The 23847-nt window shown below is 41.9% G+C and overlaps 1 protein-coding gene across 5 annotated transcripts in view; it reads left to right on the forward strand.

Moving 5' to 3' along the window:
- Positions 1-23847, forward strand: part of CDH24 (cadherin 24) — a 143571-nt gene that overhangs the window by 86572 nt on the left and 33152 nt on the right. For all 5 annotated transcript variants that reach the window (XM_077468895.1, XM_077468875.1, XM_077468857.1 and 2 more), the window contains 2 exons: positions 19326-19620; positions 23244-23363. In XM_077468895.1, coding sequence (XP_077325021.1) covers positions 19326-19620; positions 23244-23363 — 415 coding nt within the window. The remainder of the gene's footprint in view (positions 1-19325; positions 19621-23243; positions 23364-23847) is intronic.

Consider the following 23847-nt stretch of genomic DNA (forward strand, 5'->3'; position numbering starts at 1 on the left):
CTGCGAGACCCGCGATCACACTCACGGAGGCAAATTTAAAGGGACGTACCTGTAAGCCCATTTGCCTGTCCATACCATTCTGCCGATGTAAATGTTCGTGCAGCGGTCGGCAAAGGGTTAAGCAAATTCAACATCTATGAAATGAGTATAACCTGTTTTCCCTGACCAACATCATTAGATACTGTAAATTGTAAAATGTTAAAAATTAGGTGAATCAATGGCATAATAACACAATATTCTGTATGTTATTATAGACGTCAGTAAGGGATCATATGGTACAATAAGGGGTTTAATATCAAACATGATTTTTTATTTTTTTTTGCATAGTTACATTGGCTTAGCTTGGACCAATGTAAGTATGCATGTTCCATACCTGGCTGATCCCTGTAGAAGCATAGAATCACTGTAGTAGCTACCACTACTTTGGTGATCCTCGTTGTCTTCCAGATCCCATACCAAGTGGCTGCCTTGCTACATAGTAGCCACTGGTGGGCTCTAGTGGCCACATGAGGAAATTAACAGGATCACCTAACCCCTTCCAACAAAGACACTTTTATAGTAACCCATCCTGCCCAAAAAATTAAATCATTTTAAGCCTGGTACACACCACTAGATTCTGTTCGTTCAAGTCAGCGGGTTGGACGAAAAAAAAAAAAGCTGATCTCCCCTGCTGTGCTATTGCGTTCTGGCAGGGGGATGGGCCCTTCCAGAACACTCTGTTCAGCATTCTCAGTCATTGGCTGAGAGCGTTCATCGGGAGTCGCTCAACAGACCTTTTTCAGTTGGCTTCTGTCAGACCGGCTGCCATACACATGGGCCAACATTCAACCCGTATTTACTAGGCTTTAATCTTTGAGTCATATACTGTATGTTAGGACCTCTACTATCTGAATGTTGGCCGGTTTTCGATTAAACCAGCCAACATTTAATAGAAACCGGCCGACCTCCGCTATCTGCATGTTGGTCGGTTTCTATTAAACCGGCCGACATTCAACCCGTATGTACAAGGCTTTAATCTTTGAGTCATATACTGTATGTAAGGACCTCCACTATCCGAATGTTGGCTGGTTTCTATTAAACTGCCCGGGATTTAATAGAAACTGGCCTACCTCCACTATCTGAATGTCGGTCGGTTTCTATTAAACCGTCCGACATTCAACCCATATGTACAAGGCTTCAATCTTTGAGTCATATACTGTATGTTAGGACCTCCACTATCCCATTTACATTTGAAACTTTGTGCATTGTTTGGTTATCTTTAATAGCTGGATAAAATGTACCTTGGTAAAATTAAATAAATTACTTGGGGTGTTATTATAGTCAATGCAGCAGTTAGGTCCTCAGGTGCTCTGTTTCTTTGGAGATTTTAAAGCCAGAATAGAACAATGGCTTACTCACACTGGGCATTGATTGGTTTGGTCAACAAATAGATTTGCCAGGAACCAAGAAGTTGATATTTATGTTTCAGGAATCCTTAAACAGTTATCAGTAATATAATTTGCAGTCGTGTTTTTTTGTTTAAGTATTAAGTAGGTGAATGGGTAGGATTTAAACTAATAAACAAAGAGTGTGCAGTGGCTGGAAGATGGGAGGTTATCTGGAACAGTAATTTCTAATTATGTGTCTGACATCCTTTTTGCATTTGATAGTTTTTTTTTTACAATTCCAGCTTTCTACACAGAGATGAATCAATGTCTCTTCAGTCATTTGTAGAGGGCCCCCCAAGATATCTTATAGCTTATATGAATATAATTAAATCACATTTCAAAACAAAAGGACTATAGAATAATGTCAGTATTAGATTACAGCACAGTGAAACCTAAATGGATCATTTTGGTTGGAAATGTAAAACTCTGAGAAGCAAGTGATTCTAACATTATTATTGCTGTATCTGGATGGGTGATCTGTCAATCAAAGTTCCCCCACCAGGGGGCGGCGCTGTATATGATGTTGAGCGGCGGGAACACAGCAATTGAAATGAAATCTGTTATCGCTGTGTTCCCTGCGCTCAGCTCTGAACATCCAGGACGCTCTCCTGTTCCTCTCCTCCCCTGCACAGGTAGGCTGCATGGTGGACACAGGCTGCATGGCGGGCACAGGCTGCATGGTGGACACAGGCTGCATGGTGGACACATGCTGCAAGGCCAGCACAGGCTGCATGGTGGGCACAGGGTAGATGGTGGACACAGGTTACATGGTGGACACAGGCTGCATGGTGCATGGTGGACGCAGGCTGCATGGTGGATGGTGAGCACAGGCTGCATGGTGGACACAGGCTGCATGGTGCATGGTGGACGCAGGCTGCATGGTGGATGGTGGGCACAGGCTGCATGGTGGATGGTGGGCACAGGCTGCATGGCAGGCACAGGCTGCATGGTGGGCACAGGGTGGATGGTGGACACAGGCTGCATGGTGGATGGTGGGCACATGCTACATGGTGGATGGTGGACACAGGCTGCATGGTGCATGGTGGACGCAGGCTGCATGGTGGATGGTGGGCACAGGCTGCATAGTGGATGGTGGGCACAGGCTGCATGGTGGGCACAGGCTGCATGGTGAACACAGGCTGCATGGTGGGCACAGGCTGCATGTTGGATGGTGGGCACAGGCTGCATGGTGGACACAGGCTGCATGGTGGGCACAGGCTGCATGGTGGATGGTGGACACAGGCTGCATGGTGGATGGTGGGCACAGGCTGCACTGGTGGACACAGGCTGGCTGCATTGGTGGGCACAGACAGCTTGCATTGGTGGGCACAGGCAGGCTGCATTGGTGGGCATAGGCAGCTTGCATTGGTGGGCACGAATAAAGTTGTTGTTGTTGTTGTTAATATTTATTTTTATAACTTCATTCTGCATAAAACATTTAAGTGACATTTAATGAGATAATTTATGAGGGCGTGTTTAGGGGTGGAGCGGGCATGTTTAGGGGCATTAGACATTAATAGCTGTGTTGAGTTATTTTATGGGGACAGCAAATTTACACTGTCCAGAACATGACACTCCCACCAACATGATTGACTGTAGGCAAGACACACTTGTCTTTGTACTCCTCGCCTGGTTGCCGCGACACACGCTTGACACCATCTGAACCAAATACGTTTATCTTGGTCTCATCAGACCACAGGACATGGTTCCAGTAATCCATGTCCTTAGTCTGCTTGTCTTCAGCAAACTGTTTGCAGGCTTTCTTGTGCATCATCTTTAGAAGAGGCTTCCTTCTGGGACAACAGTCATGCAGACCAATTTGATGCTGTGTGCGGCGTATGTTCCAAACACTGACAGGCTTCAACCTCTGCAGCAATGCTGTCAGCACTCATACGTCTATTTCCCAAAGACAGACTCTGCATATGACGCTGAGCATGTGAACTCAACTTCTTTTGTTGACCATGGCGAGGCCTGTTCTGAGTTGAACCTGTTCTGTTAAACTGCTGTATGGTCTTGGCCACCGTGCTGCAGTTCAGTTTCAGGGTCCTAGCAATCTTCTTATAGCCTAGGCCACCTATATGTAGAAAACAATTGTTTTTTTCAGATCCTCAGAGAGTTCTTTGCCATAAGATGCCATGTTGAACTTCCAATGACCAGTATGAGAGAGTGAGAGCGATAACACCAAATTTAACACACCTGCTCCCCATTCACACCTTATACCTTGTAACACTAACGAGCCACATGACACCAGGGAGGGAAAATGGCTAATTGGGCCCAATTTGGACATTTTCACTTTAGGGTGTACTCACTTTTGTTGCCAGTGCTTTAGACGTCAATGGCTGTGTGTTGAATTATTATTGAGGGGACAGGAAATTTATACAAGCTGTACACTCACTACTTTACATTGTAGCAAAGTGTCATTTCTTCAGTGTTGTCACATGAAAAGATATAATAAAATATTTACAAAAATGTGAGGGGTGTACTCACTTCTGTGAGATACTGTATTTCACAATATAGGAGAGAAGGTCATTTGGGGCTTTCAGGGACTGACCGATAGACATTTGATTGCCATTGGGAGACTGTCATCTAATATTTATGGACACCTTCAAGGAATACTGTCATGAGAGATTAAGGGAGGCTGCTATCACTAAACTCTCCGTTGGGAATACTAGTTCCTTAGCTGTCATTATGATGCTTTGATTATAATGCTGTCACTGACAGAGAACAATTATAGAAATAAGCAGGTGTGATGCCTTTCTGATACCTATTTGCAGCATGCTTGTTCTGGGACTTGTTCTGGTATTTTCAGAAGCAAGCCTGCAATGGCAGCTTCCACACTTCTTTCATGAAAGACTCATTTTAAAGTTGAATTCAAGGCAGATTTAAAAAAATCAGTAAGTAGCTGAATTATGTAAAGCAACCATGGCCAAACCACCACATTAGAAGCTACTCGCAAAGATTACTTTGTGCTTCCTGAACATGGTTTGCGTGTCAATTACTTCGGGAATATGACGGGTCATGTAACAGTGCTTACCTATCTCTGAGTGTTCTGGGCAGTACTATGCAGAGAATATATAGGGGAGGAAAGATAGCAGGAGTTCCACATTAAGCCTTATATTTTATATTATTTTAATACAAGCATACCCCACGTTTAAGTACACAATGGGGTTTATTTACTAAAGCTGGAAAGTGAAAAATCAGCCTCACTTCTGCATAGAAACCAATGAGCTTCCAGGTTTTATGACCAAAGCTTAATTGAACAAGCTGGGGTTAGAAGCTCATTGGTTTCTATGCAGACGTGAGCCTGATTTTGCACTTTCCAGCTTTAGTAAATAAACCCCATTGTGTACTTAAAAGTGGGGTATGCCTGTATTTGTCTGGAGATGAACTTAAAATGTTACAAGTGTATGTAATCCCTGTCTATTCTTCTTTGACCCTACTCATCTCTCCGCATCCGCAGTCTTAACATCCATCTTTTGGATCTATATGCTTTTCCCCATAGGTTATTTTACACCGACATTGAATATTTTTTGTATTATTACCTGGAAGAAAGCCAAGACGTTGATCTTCAGATCCCTCCGTCTACCTATAAAATCAAAAATCTGGGTCTAAAAAGAGGACCCTAATTTATCATTTCCTAATCTGTGCAATTTGTAATTGTAATTACATTATTCTACTTTTGTACGATGTTGACCATCTGTCCGCATCTGATGTACAGTATGTCATTGCCTACAATGTTAACTTGGTTAACTTCTCAATAAACATACAGTATATGCTCTTTTTTGGTCTTTTATATATATATATATATATATATATATATATATATATATATATATATATACACAGTATCATTGAAGGCATATACTGTATATATATATATATATATATAATTATAAGTGTATCCAACTATCAGTGGATCATGGTTGAAATGGTCTGGCTCGTGCAGGTTATGCCTCCAGCAACAGATATGTAGCAAAGTACTAACCTTCAGTTACTGGTGGGTTTTTCCAGCCATTAATAGTTCAACTTTTTACTTTTTGTTCGTTTTGTTCATTCATTTTTTAGTGTTGCATTAAAAAAAAGCAAAAAATAAAATAACATTTGAAAAAAAGCCTTTTTTTTTATTTGTAAATAACTTTGCAACTCTTTGTAACAAAATTGTAATTTTAGTGTAATTTAAACTGTATAAATTATAGACTAAAATGTATATTTTTTACCCATAAAAACACAATCTTTTTTAAAACTAACACAAAGTAAAATACTTTAATTAATATCACAAGAAAAAGCCGTGCTTGCTCAAAAAAATATATGAACTTGTTCTCTTAAGTAATGACAAAGTTATTACTGATTAAACAGGCCCACAGCAAAAGTAAAAAAATGGGGGGTATACAGGTGTGAGAACCGAAACGGTTAAGTTAACCCCATAGCCTTGCATCGTGAAAAGGGGCACTAAAGCACAATCGTTGTATAGCTGGGTATAGCAGGAAGCAGGGCAGGGTTGTAATGAGAAAATATACACTGTCTCATGTATATACACTTAAAATTAACAAATATACTTTGAAATAGGGTTTTTAAAATATTAACACATATTTATAAGAGTATTTAATAAAGCTGATCTTTTGTTCAGAACACTGCAAAGACAAAGTAAACCTATACTGAGAAAATAAGCACCATGCTATTTAAAGTAGTATTAAACACCAAAACAGAATGTATTATATTGCAGATTACCAATTCTTAGTTGTGGTGGGTTCTTTAGTTTTTTTTTAGGCTTTTATTCCTTTATTTTCACCTGGTAGTCCACTTAGAAAATTTATTAATTTCTGACAGACCAAGCTGTCCAGACAAAGTAGCAGTTAGAGGGATGGGACAAGACATTTACTACTGACAGGGTTGCTTGCAATGGTCAGCTTTTATTCATTATAGGGGAGCTAAACTTTCTCAATCAAATTGTAAATGATCACCTTGTAAAACAACCCATTCAATTTTAAAATAGAAATGAAAGGTAAAACATTTGTGTACCATTGTCAAAAAACATCATAAATACCTTTTTTCCTTTTTTTATAAGTGATCACATTCCCTCTGTTCTCAGCTGCATAAGGGCTAGGGGAGGAGAAGCAGAAGTATATTGAGCTTCCCAGTGAATGGCTGTGTCAGGACAAGTCTGATCATTGTATAAAAGCAGGCTGAGTTCCCAATATAGCTAGAAAACAGACCATAGTGTGTTCCCCTGCTTAGTGTGTCAGTTTTTTTAAAGGAAAGCAGAGAGACTAGCAGCACACCACAGATTTCACAGAAAGGAAACAATACAAAGTGAACAGGATACTTTTTCATACAAGTACATGGTACAGCAGGCGCATATAAGGAATATGACGTGTTGGAGTAACAAACACTTTAACTATTTTTTAATCCTTATGGTGATAGCATTAGTAAGTAGTTAGGAAGGTTTATTATATTTACTTGTTTTAAACCTTTTTTGTTTATATTTCTTCAGTTGCTTTCTGATTTCTGGCCTAGGCCAAAATGATGTCATCCGTCCTATTAGGCCGCGTACACACGCGGGGACTGTCTGCCGAAACTAAGTTTGTCAAACAGTCCGCTCAAACTTTTGAATGAACGAACACGCCCACACACGGCACTTTTTGAGCGGACAAATACGGCAAACTTTGTTCGTAGTACTAAGTCCGCGCAACTTTTGAAATGAACGGACTCGCCCACACACGAGGCAACAGTCCGCTCATTTCGAGCGCGTGTGCAGGTAGGCGGGGCCCGCGACGGAGACGTCGCGGGCTCCGCCGCCTGGTATGGACTTAAAGGGGAACCCCAACGCCGAAAAAAATCGGCGTGGGGGTCCCCCCAAAGTCCACAACAGACCCTTGTCCGAGCACACTACCCGGCCGGCCAGGAAAGGGGGGCGAGCGAGCGCGCCCCCCCTCCCGAGCCGTACCAGGCCGCGTGCCCTCAACATGGGGGGTGCCTTGGGGAAGGGGGGGCCGCGCGGCCCCCCCACCCCAAAGCACCTTGTCCCCATGTTGATGAGGACAAGGGCCTCTTCCCGACAACCCTGGCCGTTGGTTTTTGGGGTCTGCGGGCGGGGGGCTTATCGGAATCCGGGAGCCCCCTTTAATAAGGGGGCCCCCGGATACTGGCCCCCCACCCTATGTGAATGAGTATGGGGTACAATGTACCCCTACCCATTCACCTGTAAAATAAAAGTACCCAAAAAAAAAAAACACAACACACGAGATAAAATATTTTATTGCACAGCTCCGGGGGTCTTCCGTCTTCGGGGGTCTTCTCGCCGGACTCCTCCACTATCTTCTTGTAGCTCTTTTGCTAGCGGAGGAGTCCGGCTTTCTTCCTCCCCGCCGCCGGCCTCTTCTCCCGACTTCGGGGGTCTTGTCCCCCTCTTCGGTTCTTCTGCCGGGCCACCGCCTGCAAAAGAGCTATAAGAAGGCGCGGTGGCCACCGCGCCTTCTTATAGCTCTTTTGCAGGCGGTGGCCCGGTCTTCTGTCGCCGCTGTCGCCTTCCGGTCGCCTTCCGTTCTTCTTCTTCTTCTTCTTCTTATTCTCCAGGAGATGTTGACACGTCGCTCTCTCCGGCCGGAATGCCAGAGCCGCGCTGTGCGGCCACTTATATAGTGACAATGGGGCGGTGTCACATGGTATATGTCACATGGGTTGGTCACATGGTGACCCCGCCCCCTTACGATGTCATAGTCCCCATGTGACATCAACCCATGTGACCAACCCATGTGACATATACCATGTGACACCGCCCCATTGTCACTATATAAGTGGCCGCGCAGCGCGGCTCTGGCATTCCGGCCGGAGAGAGCGACGTGTCAACATCTCCTGGAGAAGAAGAAGAACAACAAGAAGAAGAACAAAAGGCGACCGGAAGGCGACAGCGGCAACAGAAGACCGGGCCACCGCCTCTAAAAGAGCTATAAGAAGGCGCGGTGGCCCGGCAGAAGAACCGAAGAGGGGGACAAGACCCCCGAAGTCGGGAGAAGAGGCCGGCGGCGGGGAGGAAGAAAGCCGGACTCCTCCGCTAGCAAAAGAGCTACAAGAAGATAGCGGAGGAGTCTGGCGAGAAGACCCCCGAAGACGGAAGACCCCCGGAGCTGTGCAATAAAATATTTTATCTCGTGTGTTGTGTTTTTTTTTTTGGGTACTTTTATTTTACAGGTGAATGGGTAGGGGTACATTGTACCCCATACTCATTCACATAGGGTGGGGGGCCGGTATCTGGGGGCCCCCTTATTAAAGGGGGCTCCCGGATTCCGATAAGCCCCCCGCCCGCAGACCCCGACAACCAACGGCCAGGGTTGTCGGGAAGAGGCCCTTGTCCTCATCAACATGGGGACAAGGTGCTTTGGGGTGGGGGGGCCGCGCGGCCCCCCCTTCCCCAAGGCACCCCCCATGTTGAGGGCACGCGGCCTGGTACGGCTCGGGAGGGGGGGCGCGCTCGCTCGCCCCCCTTTCCTGGCCGGCCGGGTAGCGTGCTCGGACAAGGGTCTGTTGTGGACTTTGGGGGGACCCCCACGCCGATTTTTTTCGGCGTTGGGGGTTCCCCTTTAAGTCCATACCAGGCGGCGGGGCCCGCGACGTCTCCTTCGCGGGCCCCGCCTACCTGGAGACGCGCTCGAAATGAGCAGACTTTCCTCCGAGCGGGAACAGTTTGCTCATTTCGAAAGTGGCCTACACACGGGCGGACTGTCCGCTCAAACCAAGTTTCAGCGGACAGTTTTTCGGAATTTCCGAAAAACTTTGTTCGTCAAACTGTCCGCTGAAGCCCCACACACGAGCGGACTGTCCGCTGAAACACTGTTCAGCGGACAAAGTTGAGCGAACAGTCCGCCCGTGTGTACGCGGCCTTAGTCTTGGCCATTTTTTTTTCTTTCCTCTGGAAGAGGAAAAGAGGGTCTTTCTAAGCTAAGCACACCCTCCTGCCTGCATGCTTGAAATAAGGACAGATGGATTCTAGGAAGTAAATGCTACAGGAATCATCTGCCATTACCTAAGATGGCCACAGCTAGAAATGCTAGAGAGGTGTATTTCAAAGCAATTTCTCTACCTAATAAAACATGGAGACATAAATGGATTGGTGAGTTTGCTTTGAATATTAAAAATGAATTACATTTTTAAAAAACGTAAAAAAAAATTTTTGTTCAGCTTTAATGCGTTAGTCAACCTCATCTAAAACTTCTAGCGCATCTTATGCCTTGTACACACGGTCGGAAATTCAGACGGAAAAGGTCTGATCTGATTATATTGTCGGAAAATCCGATTGTGCGTGGGCTCTAATGGACCTTTTCTGTCGGATCTCAAATTTTCCGACAAAAAAATCCGATTGGACTTTTTTCAATCGTTTGTAGAGAATTCCAATCGGACAAAGTGCCACACATGCGCAGATCAAATTACGAGACCAAAGCTATTGGCTACTAGCCTCAACGTAGTCCAGTCGTAACGTACGAACGTCATCATGTTCCGAACGATCAGATTTTCCGACAGCTTTGTCCGACCGTGTGTATGCAACACCAGTTTAGGACAAAAATTGTCAGAAAAAATCTGACGGATTTTGTTGTCGGAATGTCCGACTGTGTGTGCAAGCCATAACACTACCTACCCTCCCCTAGACTGGCAAGGTGCCCCATTTGCTCCTTCCTCCAACGTGGGGGCCCTTTAAAACAGGAGGTGTGTTAATGGCCAGATCACTGGGTAAAAACAGATGAAAAAAGCCCCCCAAAAGAAAACGAATGCAGCCACCACATCTAATGATTGGTAAGCTGCAATATATTATATTTTTGATTTTGATTTTCAGACCCACTGATCTGGAACAAGAATTCAAATTAGGAGTTTTGACCTTATTCCCTGGCTTGTTCAACTCATAAAGCATTGAGGTTGAACATATGAAGACATCTAAATAACCCCACCAATTTGTATTCAGACAAGCAGGTCTTTGCACTACTTAGTTGTTGGTAGATCAAAAGGAGATGTACAATCAAGTGGTATAGTGTGTGGCCAGCCACAGAAGGACTAGCCAGCTCTCTCTATTACAAGTTAAATATGCAGGTGGTCTATGGTGCACAGGGTAACAACAACTGCTCATGCAATAAGACAATGCAGAAATTCCATTGTCCCTTTGTAGCAGGAGGCACACTGGTTGGCAGGATCATAATCTAAAATTAGACATAGAAAGGTAATGATCATGAAAAAGACTGCACAAACTGTTGTGGAGCCAAGCTATTACATATAAAATGATGTTATTCTTATTTATATACATTATAAGAGTTCTTGCCGGCTGTTGAAAACTCCTGAGAGCTTCTTGCCCTGCTAAATCTTGTGTTAATAACATAATAAAATAACTCTACCGCCATACCAAATAAGCACTGGCTACAATATACTCAATTTATAGCCCAGTTGAGCTAAGGAAACAGTAGTTACAGACCTGCATGTGGGTCAGTACTTCTTGGCTATGGCTAATTTAGGCCCAGGCTGGCATTGGCAGGATTCAAGTCTCCACTGAGCTGTTAAAGGTTTAGCGTAGATTTATGCCAACTCACAGCCTAGCTGGACTATAGATGATTATGATGGACCTTTAGACATCATTACAAAGTGAAAAGTGCACAACTATTGCACTCAGATGACCTGGCAATAATACAGTATTTAAAGATATGTAGATATTAGAGGGTACATTTATCTTGGCATTACATGTAACAGTCAGCATCGTTGCTGAATGATTTTCAGCAAACAGATCAGAGAACAAGCCATGCAAAGACTTTATTGCTTTGCTTACCCTGTGTGGCTCACTCCATAGGGAGCCATTTGTTCCATCTTTTTAGAGAACAATTGCCACTCCTAGTGATGAGTCCTTCGTTAATTTAGCAACATGATTGAACTGCTAAAAATCCCCCATGTACCCCTAGCCTAATGAGGTGACACAGCAAGTAGTTGCATTAGTCAGGAGCAAGGAGATCCAAATCGCCCATGTAGCTCCAGGTCTAAGTTTGATTTCATCATTCCTAAAGCTTTTAAACTGTTTCTAGTTGTTTGTAGGCTTTAGCTGTAATTTGAGCAATCATATGCAATCATGAATCTGTATTTAGTACACAGAGAATGCATATGTTGTACAAAAATGTGGCAGCCCACAACTATGTACATTATTACAAATAGTAAGGTGGTATTAAACTCCACTTTTACCTACAGGTGAGCCTTTCATAAGACTTACCTGTAGGTACAGGGAATATCTAAACTTGTTTAGGAGATATTCACGCAACTGGTGGCTGGTGACGTCATGCCTGACCTTCATTGTGGCCTCAGCCACTCATACAGCTGGAGAACGCAAACCCAGAAAGGAAGATCGGGTGAAAATGGCAGCATCAGAGATCCAGGACAGCGATGTGCTGGAGGGCTCTGTATATAGATACGTATGTCATAATGTGCTAGTATGTGGAGCAAACTAGTACATTATGACTTAAACCTGAGGGGGGGGGGGCATTGCTTTTTATTTTCTGGAGGTTTACTATCGTTTCAAGTCCTATTAAAAACCAGGAATGGTACAGCGGTATGATGTCCCAGTAGGACATCACACCGTTGTACGATTCCAGGTTCTCAGTGGTTTTCTTGGCTCCTTGGAGAGCTCTAACTTTTCCAGTTGGAGTTGCCTTTTGCTGTTACCTAAGAGGTGTGATTCCAGAGTGGAAGTGCATACACCTGAGGAGGATCTGTGCTCAAGAAACATGCTGTGTCTGCTGTACTTGTTACAGCTCACGGTCTGGTGAGTGTGGATTTTGAATAAGGTGGTGCCACTCAGTGTTTTCGGTACACTACAAGGATCTGCTGGATGGTGAAAGATCTATTTTATTTGAATATATATGGAATTTGAGTTAGGACAAACGTAACTCTTGGCAGCGTAAACACCCTATATTTACTTATTTTGTGTATGTTTTTATTGTATTCACTGGCGCTGCATCATTTCATGATGTTATAAGTGTTTATGTTTGGGTATATAAAACTTTGTTAGCCAGCGGCCGCACATGTTACCACAGCACAGATTCATTACAATATGATTATTTTCACCATAGATTCCCTTCACCATTGGTATTTTGGTTTTTGGGTCCTGACAACCAACCAAAATCACATTTAGAATTAAAGTGATCCTGTACATCCCCTAGCCCTGAACCATAATGGAACACAAAGGTCACCCTTTTTCAGCGCGCTCAACCCATGGCCTGTGGGCCAGAACCCTCCGATGTGGCCCGCAACTTCAAAACAGGGAAGTGCATGCTCAGGGTCAGCAACCCATTAATCACGATTTGGGCTTGCCAACCCACCATCCCAGAGCATCAGGGTACAGTGAGCTGTCTCTGACAGCAGAGGGAGAGGGCTGCCACATAAGCAGATGCTTCTTCTCTAGTGCCGGTATCACGTACCTGGTCGGAGAGAGTGAAAGTGAGAGAGCTCCCCTGAAGGTGATACAGGGAATGCAGTGCCCAAAGAAGCACAGGTTGCCAGCTTTAGTAGTCTGTAGAGCTGAGGAGCCGATCACCAGATGGTAGCAGGAACAGACAGATGCACTGTAGGGCAGGTGTCCTTCAGCAGTTCCAGGCATGCTTGGCAGCGGTGCAAACAGGAAACAATATCAGAAGCCAGGCCAGGGATCATGCACGGTGGATCAGACAGGAGCAGAGGCAGATAGCAGGAACTGGAACAAACTGGGGTCATATACAGTTAAGTCAGATAGCAGCAGAGTCTGTAAAACAGGCCAGGGTCATACACAGGCGATCAGGCAGCCGCAGACTAAGTAATACAGATGATCAGAGCCAGGAATGTAGATAAGACAGGTCAGAGGCAACATGGGTCGGGGTAACAAGTAATCCAAGGTCAGAACACATAGAGACACAGGAACATGGGGGGCTGATGATCATCCAGCAATCTGCTGAGCAGAGCAGCAGTTTTTTATAGGCAGGTTGGCATCAGCATCTATCACGTTCTGCTCATGCCACCGCGCATTTGCCGATTCATGACACCTCCGTGCACATGCATGCGACAATTTGCCCCGGGATTGCGCAGGACGTGGCAATGCCGCGTATTGGCAGTATTGCCAATTCTCTTTTGGTCATTCTCCTGATAACTAGCTCCTGTCTCAGGAGGAGTGATGCCAAGTGCACTCCATCTCTAATCTTTTCAAGCAGCTTGGAGAGCGATGCAAGCAGAAGCTGCAAGAGGAAAAGAAGATCAGGGTATTAAATACATGCGCTAGGCATAATATACAATGGGCACATTGGCACCTATAAAAGGGTTAATAACTATTAGACTGCTTTCATACTGATCCACAGGTGCAGTTCAGTGTACCTGCGGCTTTCCTGTGGGTTAGCTGCACTAAGCCATAGACTTTTATTATATCCTGCGGGTTTAGTGTGCTTTCAGAAAGTACAACCCACCCACAATGTAATAGAAATCTATGGCAAAGCACAGCTAACCTGTAGAAAAGCCACAAGTGCACTGTGCTGCACTCATGATGTTGGTAAACTGCAGCGCATCAGTGTGAAAACAGCCCTATAGGGGGCTCCTGACTGTAAGGACTTATTTTGATTTTTGGTTTGGGGAGGTAAAACCCTATAGTTCATTGTGTCCCGTGACCAGTTACCAAATCACTTAAGTGGCACTTGATCTTCAAAAGGTTGAGTACCCCTGCCTTACACTAAAAACGCGACTCAATAAAGATATAAAACGTTACAGAAGCCCTAAATAAACCCCTAAGCTGCCCCTAATACTTAGCATCTAACCTAACCAGCAGTGTAATATTTACTTAACCTTAAACATGAATCTTAACCAATCCCCTAAAAATGTGACCCTAACCGTAAAGCATAACTCCAGGCATACAGCTAAATGCGAGCCATTTTACCTGCCAAAAGATTGTATTTTTATCCACCTAGTCCTGAATTTTACACAGGTCTGACCTGCAGAAGAGTCCTATCCAGCAGGGGAGGGGATCTGATCTGATCTTCCTCTTCTGCAGTTTCACTTGAAGCTAAACTCCAGTAAATAAAATTTTAGGCACATCATTTACCTCTAATAAAGCAGGTTCTCCTGGCTGCTGCTTAATGTTAAAATCCTCCCTCCGGTGAGGTTTGGACTGTGATTAGGTGATAATTTGCCCCTTTTCCATCCACAGAATACCTTGCATTCTGGGAGACAAACATTATGATGTGAATGGACACGGAGACAAAATTTTGGAAGGCCAATGGCACAAGTCCTTCATATTTAGAGCTGCTGCTCTTAACTCTACAGTGACAAAATACCACTACTGTGGCAGGTATCTGGCATTGTAGGTGGGAGGATTTTTACAGTAGCCAGCAGAACTTAGGATATACTTTTTTAGAGTTAATCTATGTAAAAAATGTTTACTGCTGTTTACCTTTAAACTTACAAGGCTCCTCTCCACCCCTTGCACTGTGACTGCACAGTGAAAAAAGAAGCAGCACACTAAGGTTGGCCATACCGTATGCAATTTTCCTAGATTTATCAAAACCATATAATATGCGGTTAAACCTAAACACTTTCAATTTGTATGCAGTCAGGCAGGCAATTGTACTACATAGTTGTATTTAAATCTAAAGGAAATGGAAGAAGAAAATTGTATAATGTATGGCCAACCTTACATGTTCCTTTTTCCTCCACTCTCCTCCTGATAGCATGCTCTGTGCTTTGCAGCACATGCGAATGGCTCCTTGGTCCACTTCTCCCTCTTTTAGTTTAAGCTCTGCTGTACAGACTATAGAGTAGACTGCAAGAGGCTTACTGCATGCTTGGAAGCAGTGCAAGAGGCTACCTACATTGCTTGCATTAAAAAAAAAAATTTGAATGATATATTATTAATCACTAAGCTGCATTAATGTGTGCCTTTTATATTTGCCTGGGGTTCAACTTTAATTCCTAACCCTAACACAATCCTTAACTTTAACCTATAATACTAAATTACCCCTTAAAAATGTGTACTTACTGTAGTAAGTAAGAGGCCATCTTGTGCTGGGATTGATGCCAAGACTGGTCGAAAAAACAGACAACACTGGTTTGTCAGCAACTTACTGTTAGGTTTGTTTCCTTACTTTCCATCTTGTGCTGGGATTGATGCCAAGACCGGTCGAATAAAACAGGCAACACTAGTTTGCCAGAAACTTATTGTAAGGTTTGTTTCCTTACTTGTCTTTTTAGCACATAACAGTAAAGCTGGCCATACACTGCTTGAATTTCGGCCATGTTCCGATGAACCAAAAATAAGCATTGAGAGGTCTCCCATTGTGTAAAGGGAAATATCCGTGCTAACCCTCTAATAAACGTGCATGTACTTGTATTTAAAAATACTTATGTGTATAAAAACGAGACATGAATTAAGGTATGTGTGTTAACAAAAAACACAAAAAATAGGTGCTGCAAAAATAGAAAACAACTAAATATTTGGCTTGTAGATATGTGTAACAAAAGTCAATTGCGCAACCAAAATGTATTAAAAAATGTGTGATTGACAAGTCCTGTACATCATTTTTTCCAATAAAGACCAACCTTGTTGTTAATTTAAAAAAAATGTGTGAAAATCACATGAATATTGAAATAAAACACAGTTAGTGCTACAAAGTAATTAATAGAGCCACCATATGATTAATGCCACAATGTGATTAATAGTCTATAGCAGGTGTCAATCCACATGGTTCCTATAGAATGGGGCTCTCAAAAAGATGGAACAAATACTCTATTCACTCCACTCTTCAAAGGGGGCAACCAAACAGCAACCGAGGAAGTAATTGGAGATCATTTGGCCTCTTACCAAATCAGGGTTATAGAGATTTTATAGGCATATGCGGTAGGGATCCGTCAACTCAGGACGGTGTGTTCATCCAATCACTCGATATTGAGAACCTCTCCTCCACAAACACTTTGCCAACTGTTGCTGTAACTTTGTTCCATGGAACCCTTAACAGGGTAAGATCGCTCGTGAAGCGTGTTTAGGAAAGGCAGAAAAAAAACGTCATGGTGCAGTACTCAAAAAGGCTTCTTTATTCCAATAAAATGGTAAAGGTAAGTAACTGACATCCAATGAGAAAAACTGTGTATCGATAAGAACTAACAGCTGCGGCTCAAGCCAGCCAGCTGATACGTGATGATGTCCGGTCCTACAGCTCCACCTGGCGCGTTTCTCTGTATGAGGCATTGACTGAGAAAAGAGGCTGTTATTATAGAATACACCACCCCAAGTTGACGGATCCATACCGCATATGCCTATATGATCTCTATAACCTGAGATCCAACTGGTCTGGTAAGCGGCCAATTGGTCTCCAATTACTTCCTCAGTTGCTGTTTGGTTGCCCCATTTGAAGAGTGAATAGAGTATTTGTTCCATCTTTTTGTGAGCCCCACCATGTGGATTGACACCTGCTATGGGCTATTAATCACACTGTGGCATTAATCATATGGTGGCACTATTAATTACTTTGTAGCACTGTGTTTTATTTCAAAATTTATGTGATTTTCACACATTTTTTAATACATTTTGGTTGCGCAATTGAATTTTGTTATACAGAGGTCTCCGATTGCCTGATATCCTTTGATACAAAAATCAACAGAGCTATGTGGATTATTCATGGACAAGCATTGGCTGTGGCCAATCAGTTGTACTGTTACGGTTGCGCAATTGAATTTTGTTATACAGAGGTCTCCCATTGGCTGATATCCTTTGATACAAAAATCAACAGAGCTAGGTGGATTATTCATGGCCAAGCATTGACTGTGGCCAATCAGCTGTAGTTACTGTTTGACAGTGCCCACCCTATTCTGACAGCTGCTTGTCCTGGCCATCAGAATACATGGACCACAGTACTCTGTTTAGGGTAGATGGAGGAATCTGTTAGATTTTTTGCATACAGCCTGCAGACAAAACAAAATAATCTTTTAGTGTAGGGCCAGCTTCACAGCCCTCCTAAATGATGAAGTGATAGATAACAAATTGAATCTTTAGGTATCTTTATGTATTCCCTACATTACAATGAATATATCAGATCTTGCTCATATGTTCTACGTAGGTGCAGGTTTTTCCAGGTACTTTAGCTTTCTTCTACAGGCCAAAGAACTACTGGTAGGTTAATTGGCTTCTGACTAAATGGGCGCCAGGCTGTGTCTTTGTACTTTTGTGGAAGGAAAATTAGATTACAAGCTCCAGTTGGGCAGGCTTATGTCTAAATGAAATTTGCGGCTTGTAAACGGTTCAGTAATAGTTTGGTAGCATACAGGAAAAAAAATAAAGCTGTGATTGCAAAGAACAGTATAATGTAAACAAGATACAATCATTAGGGATTAGATCTGAATAAAACATAGGCCTTTATTTAATAATGCAATGTGCAAAGTGTAATAACCCATAGCAGCTAATCAAAAGAAATCTTATTTACTTGTATTTATTTTATTCATTTATATCGCACCAAAAGATACTGCAACAATTCAAAACAGAACTTTGAACCATTCGCTCTATTCCTTGCATAAAGAGGAGTTTGCTATAAGGTGCCAAACATGGTGCTACAGAACCCCCCCCCCCCCCCAATGTGTTAGAATCTTTGCAAACAGCAGGTACAACTGTTTCATTTAGCTACACATTCGTGAAATTCCTTTTATTTTTATTTTTTTCACCAAATTAACAATTTTTAGTTGTCACTTATACATTTTTGGCATACAGTATTTGTGTGTAGAGAAAAAACATCTCCCAATGGGTGTGTGTTGACTAATACTTACAAAGAAATTTTCTTAATTCAGATCATTTATATAGATAATATAAAATCATTACTAAACTGTCGAGATCTTGCAAAGAGACAATTTTAGATTTTAATCGAAACAAGTTATTAAGTTATTAGGAAGGTATGATTACTTTAAATAAACCTACAGTCAAAAACTACCCCGTGTTTTAAAGTGGCTGTAAATCCTTACATATACCCACTGAATTCTGGTGATACACAGAGATGAAGCAAATACTCCTACATAGGTTGTACCTTTTATCTACAGCCTTTTCTCCTCTACAGCAGTTCGAATTGCCCAGTTTACACTGCCTTTCTCTGCTTCAGAAGGAAGGGGATGGGGTACTGAGGTCACACACTGCACAGTAGAAATCTGAGTGTAATCTGAGACCTGAGTGGAGAGAGATAGAACACACCTCTTTCCTCTACAAAGGGAAACATACACAGCTAAGGCTGTCCGTCACCCACTTTGTACTGGGGGAGGGACAGGGCTGTCTCTGGGATGGTCTAGTATCAGCATAGACCATGTGTGCTCAACCTGTGACCCTCTAGCTGTTGTGGGACTACAATTCCCATCATGCCTCTGCCTTTTAGCGTCATGTTTATAACTGTCAGCTGGAGGGCCACAGTTTAAGCACCCATGGCATAGAATATCAGAGGTGACTCAGGTAGCTAGCAGAGAAGTGAGAAAGGAGACAGAACTCACGCTAAGTGTTTTTGATTGAAGCGTGTACACACTATAGAAGGATATGCTTTGTTAATTTTTCATTTCAGAGGTTTACAATCACTTTATTGCCAAGGCAACAATCTTGTGCTCACTATTAAATAAGATCAAAGTAGAGGCAGAGATGTTTATTGAATTAACGTCATCTTTGGCCATGTGACTAAGTGCCAAGGCATAGCAGAGAAGCTGTTTATGCTGCCAAGGTATATCGTGCCTTGTCAGAGTGGGCAGGATATTTTTACTCTAGACCTGCTTTAAACTACTGAAAGCTGGGTTATGATTGGTTGATATGGATTACTGCACAACTATATTTGCTTAATAGTTTGCTACTAAAGCTTGCTGAGCTTATTACTTTGATAACAGCTTTATGTAACTTATATTATGGCTTTACAGCTTCACACGGATATTGATCGAGGGGAAGGACGAGCCAAATATATCCTGACTGGAGAGGGAGCTGGTTCTGTGTTTGTTATTGATGACAAAACTGGCAATATCCATGTAACTAAGTCCTTGGATCGGGAAGAAAAGGAGGAATATATTCTACTGGCACAAGCTGTGGACAAGGTTACCCTCCGACCACTTGAGCCCCCCTCTCAGTTCATCATCAAGGTGCAAGACATTAATGACAACCCCCCTGTTTTCCTGCACCCTCCCTACCGGGCCTCTGTGCCAGAGATGTCCAACGTAGGTGAGGGGGGAATCTGAGGTCTTTATGTTGAGACATGTATTGAGCAATGGAGATATTAGAAGCCAGAGATTTATGTCTTCACATTGCAGATGTGCCAGTGATAATTACTCATTCTATGAAAGTGACAGTTTGCTAGAGAGAAGGGGCAATGAATTCACACAACATTTAGTGCAGAACTGTTGATTTTAGATAACAGATAAAAGAGATCTGCAAACTGTGTTGACAACTAAAGTCCAATGAGGGTAGGAAGAGATGATTAAACTGAAACAGGACAAAACACATTTGAGCTTACATTTTGTTATAGAATAACTGGAAAGATCTTTTATTTGGTGCCCTGGTATAGTAACACAAATGGATTATACAGGTTTGTTACAACTACTATGGCCAAGATGTGAATGCAAAATTTCCAGATCACTTGTGAGGTTATAGAAGCAATTGTACAACAATTGCATAAAATGGCAGTTGCAGCGATTGGTTAAACGTTTTCATTGTTGAGGATGCTCAAATCCACAAATATATTACACAAAATAAACAAAGGGTGCACTGACCTTATTCTAAGACCAGATATATATTATAGTAAAAAGTGGTAAATATTATACTCACAAAATGGCTATTGTATAAAAGCTCATCACATAATCCATTATGGTTCAATCCATAATTCATCAACTCATATGACAGAAGATGAAGATCCAATAGGCTGACACGTTTCGAGGACTAGCCTCTTCCTCTGTCACATGAGTTGATGAATTATGGATTGAATTATATTGGATTATGTGATGAACTTTTATACAATAGCCATTTTGTGAGTATAATTCTTACCACTTTTTCCTATAATAAACATTTGCTCTTGAGATAATGTATTAGGTCGGTGCGCCCTTTGTTTCTTTTGTGTGGTTTCATTGCTCCAGACTTCCCCGGTCTATGAGGGCAGCAAGATCTTACTTATCCATATAGAACCAGGATGGAGATATATCCTACTCATCTGAAGCGTGCACTTTCCCAAACGCAGGAGATATTGTGTTTTCCACAAATATATCAGCATTTTATTTTGCAATTACAGCAAATTAACTCTAAAGCTGGCCAAACACTATCAGAATTTTGTTTAAAAAAATTTTTTTTGAAGAATTCGTTCAATTTTTTAATGGTAAGTGGGGTTAAGTTGACTTTCATTTTCAACTGCAGTGACAATAAAATTCGAAGGATCAGGAATGGAAATTTTTTCTTTAACGAATGCCTTTCTAACAGTGTATAATGATTTTTCTTTGGGAAATTGCATTCTTTCCAAAATGTGAAGAATCAAAATTGAAGTACTTATGTCAACTCTCTGATGGCATTATCGAATGCACTGGTGAATTTTTTTTGTAAGAACATTCATATGAAAAGCTACAGTGTATTTCCAGCCTAGAATGATTCTGCCCTTAAATCTTTCTAAAGCTAAAATATTTTTGTCAGGTGTTAGAAACTCTAAAACATTTTTCTTGCTGTCTATTTCTAAACTGGAGGGATTTGCACTCTCTACTTGTCCTGGTTACTAATGTCAACGAAATAGAAAATGAGGGAAAAGGCAGCATTTTGAATTGTCATGGCAACATGAAAATCTTCCAATGCGGACACTTCAGTTTAACCAAAATTACTTTTTTCTTGTCTTTTATGGTATGATGGAACACTCTGGCTAAGAAGGTGTTGACCTTTTCCCAATTTCTTTTTTTTTTTGTCTTTCTTTTCCACATACTGCTTAGGGTACCAGTAGGGAATCACTAAATAGAAACTATGATTACCAGTCATAGCAAAAAGGCAGATAGAAAATTTTACATGTTGCTTATGGCAACCTAAGTTTCCATATTGCTTGAAAACACAGACTGTGTAATTGTTATGGGGGAGCCCGTAGGCACCCTGGTAATAACTAGAAAAACAAACACCTTAAGATTTACTGACTACTGAGGGTAAGACAGACAAGTTTCTTTCCTCCAGTTTTTTTTAATCAAATCCAGTTATTATGAAAAAGTCGCAGTGGATGATACAGTATATACAGTTATGGCCAAAAATATTAGCACCGCTGCATTCTCATCAGATAATGCACTAATTTGCCCAGAAAACTGTTGCAATTACAAATGTTTAGGCATTCTCATGTTTATTTATTTTATTTATATTGGTATGACTCAAAAAAAAGTGGAGAAAAAAAGCCAAATCTGACACATTCCACGCAAAACTCCAAAATGCACAGAAATTGTAAGAAATAACTGCATTCCAAGTTTGTGATGTGCCTGTAATTTGTAATTAAACTCACCTGTTTCAGTTAACAGGTGCTGACAATATAGAAATCACACTGACAACCAGTTAAAATGGTGAAAAATTGACTCAACCTTTCCATTGTGTGTCACACGGAGCATAGAGAAGAGAAAGAGCAGCAAATAATTGTCTAAAGGTTTGAGAGCAAAAATTGTGGAAAAGCATGGACAATCTCAAGGTTACAAGTCCATCTTCAGAGACCTTAATGTTCCTGTGTCCACTGTGCGCAACATTGTCAAGAAGTTTACAGCCTGTTGCACTGTAACTAATCTCCCTGGACATGGACAAAAGAGAAAAATTGATCAAAGATTGCAACAAAGGATTGTTCGAATGGTGGATAAAGAACTTTAATCAACTTCAAGACAACTTAAAGCTGACCTTCAGGCACAGGGTATAACTGTGTATACGACGCCATCTGAATCAAAAGGAACACTGTAGTAGGGGACCCAGGAGGACCCCACTGCTAACACAGAAACATCAAAAAGCCAGATTGGAGTTTGCCAAAGCTTACCTGAGGAAGCCAAAGACCTTTTGGGAGAATGTGCTATGGACAGACAAAACAAAAATTACAGCTTTTTGTCAAAGCCCATCATTCTACTGTTTTTAGAAAAAGAAATGAGACCTTTAAAGAAGAGAATACAGTCCCTACAGTCAAGCATGGTAGAGGTTCAATGATGTTTTGGGGATGCTTTGCTGCTTTAGGCACTGGATATCTTGACTGTGTGCATGGTATTATGAAATCTGAAGACTACCAAAGAATTTTTGGGTGCAATGTAGGGCCCAGTGTCAGAAAGTATGGGGCATTGTCAGAGGTCATGAGTCCTACATCCCCAAAGCACATGTCAAAAACAACCCAGAAATGGTTTAAGACAAAGCGCTGGAGAGTACTGAACTGGCCAGCAAAGAGTCCAGACCTAAATGCAATTAGAGCACCTGTGGAGAGATCTCAGAACAGCAATTTGGAAAAGAAACCCTTCCAATCTGAGAGCCCTGAAGCAACTGACAACAGAAGAGTGGTCCAAAATTCCATTAGAGATATGTAAGGATGTAATGATGGTTACAGGAAGCGATTCATTTTGGTTATTGCTTCTAAGGGGTGTGCTAACAAATATTAAATTGAGGATGCCAATAATTTTGTCCAGTCCATTTATGGCAACAATTTTATAGGTAAAGTGGTGCATTATCTGACAGAAATGCAGGGGTGCCAATATTTGTGGCCATGACTGTACTGTACAATAGGAAATGATGTACTGATATTTGGATACTACTACTGTAGATGCATGTTTATGTAAGTGAAGCTTGCTGATAAAAATTAATCAAACTGAATCTCACAGGGACCTCCGTGATCCAAGTGACAGCCAGCGATGCTGATGACCCAACATATGGCAACAGTGCCAGACTTGTGTACACTGTGCTGGAAGGGCAGCCATACTTCTCTGTGGATCCACAAACAGGTACCTTTCAGTGAATATGCTTGTGTGACTAATATAGTTAATATTTCAGAGGTATTTATTAATTCATCAAAGTGTATGTCCACCAGTAAAACATTTTTCAGATGGAAAATGCTTTACTATAATTTTCAGAAATATTCAGATTATTAGATGCTAGTATCCATTTATTAGCTTATAAATTCAAGAGTGGTATTCAAGTTTCCAAGCCTGCTCTTGCTTTTGTCTTTGCAAACTTGGCAACATCACACCAGGGTACACTTAAAAGGGACACATTCATAGCGAGGAAGTACATTGCATTACATCATATTAATCTGATATCCAGTTCTCTTAAGCTATGGAAAAGTCTAATTAATAGCATACTGCCTAATGAGGAGATACAATTTAAAAACATAAGATGTTCAAATACATTTCTGAAAGTGAGGGGGAGGTGGTGCGATACCCCAGATACACTGGTATAAAATAATTACCATATGCCTAATTTATTATT

Source organism: Lithobates pipiens, unplaced genomic scaffold (assembly GCF_037356315.1).
Source record: "Lithobates pipiens isolate NorthernLeopardFrog02 unplaced genomic scaffold, aLitPip1_a1.2 Scaffold_11, whole genome shotgun sequence".
NCBI lineage: Eukaryota > Metazoa > Chordata > Amphibia > Anura > Ranidae > Lithobates > Lithobates pipiens.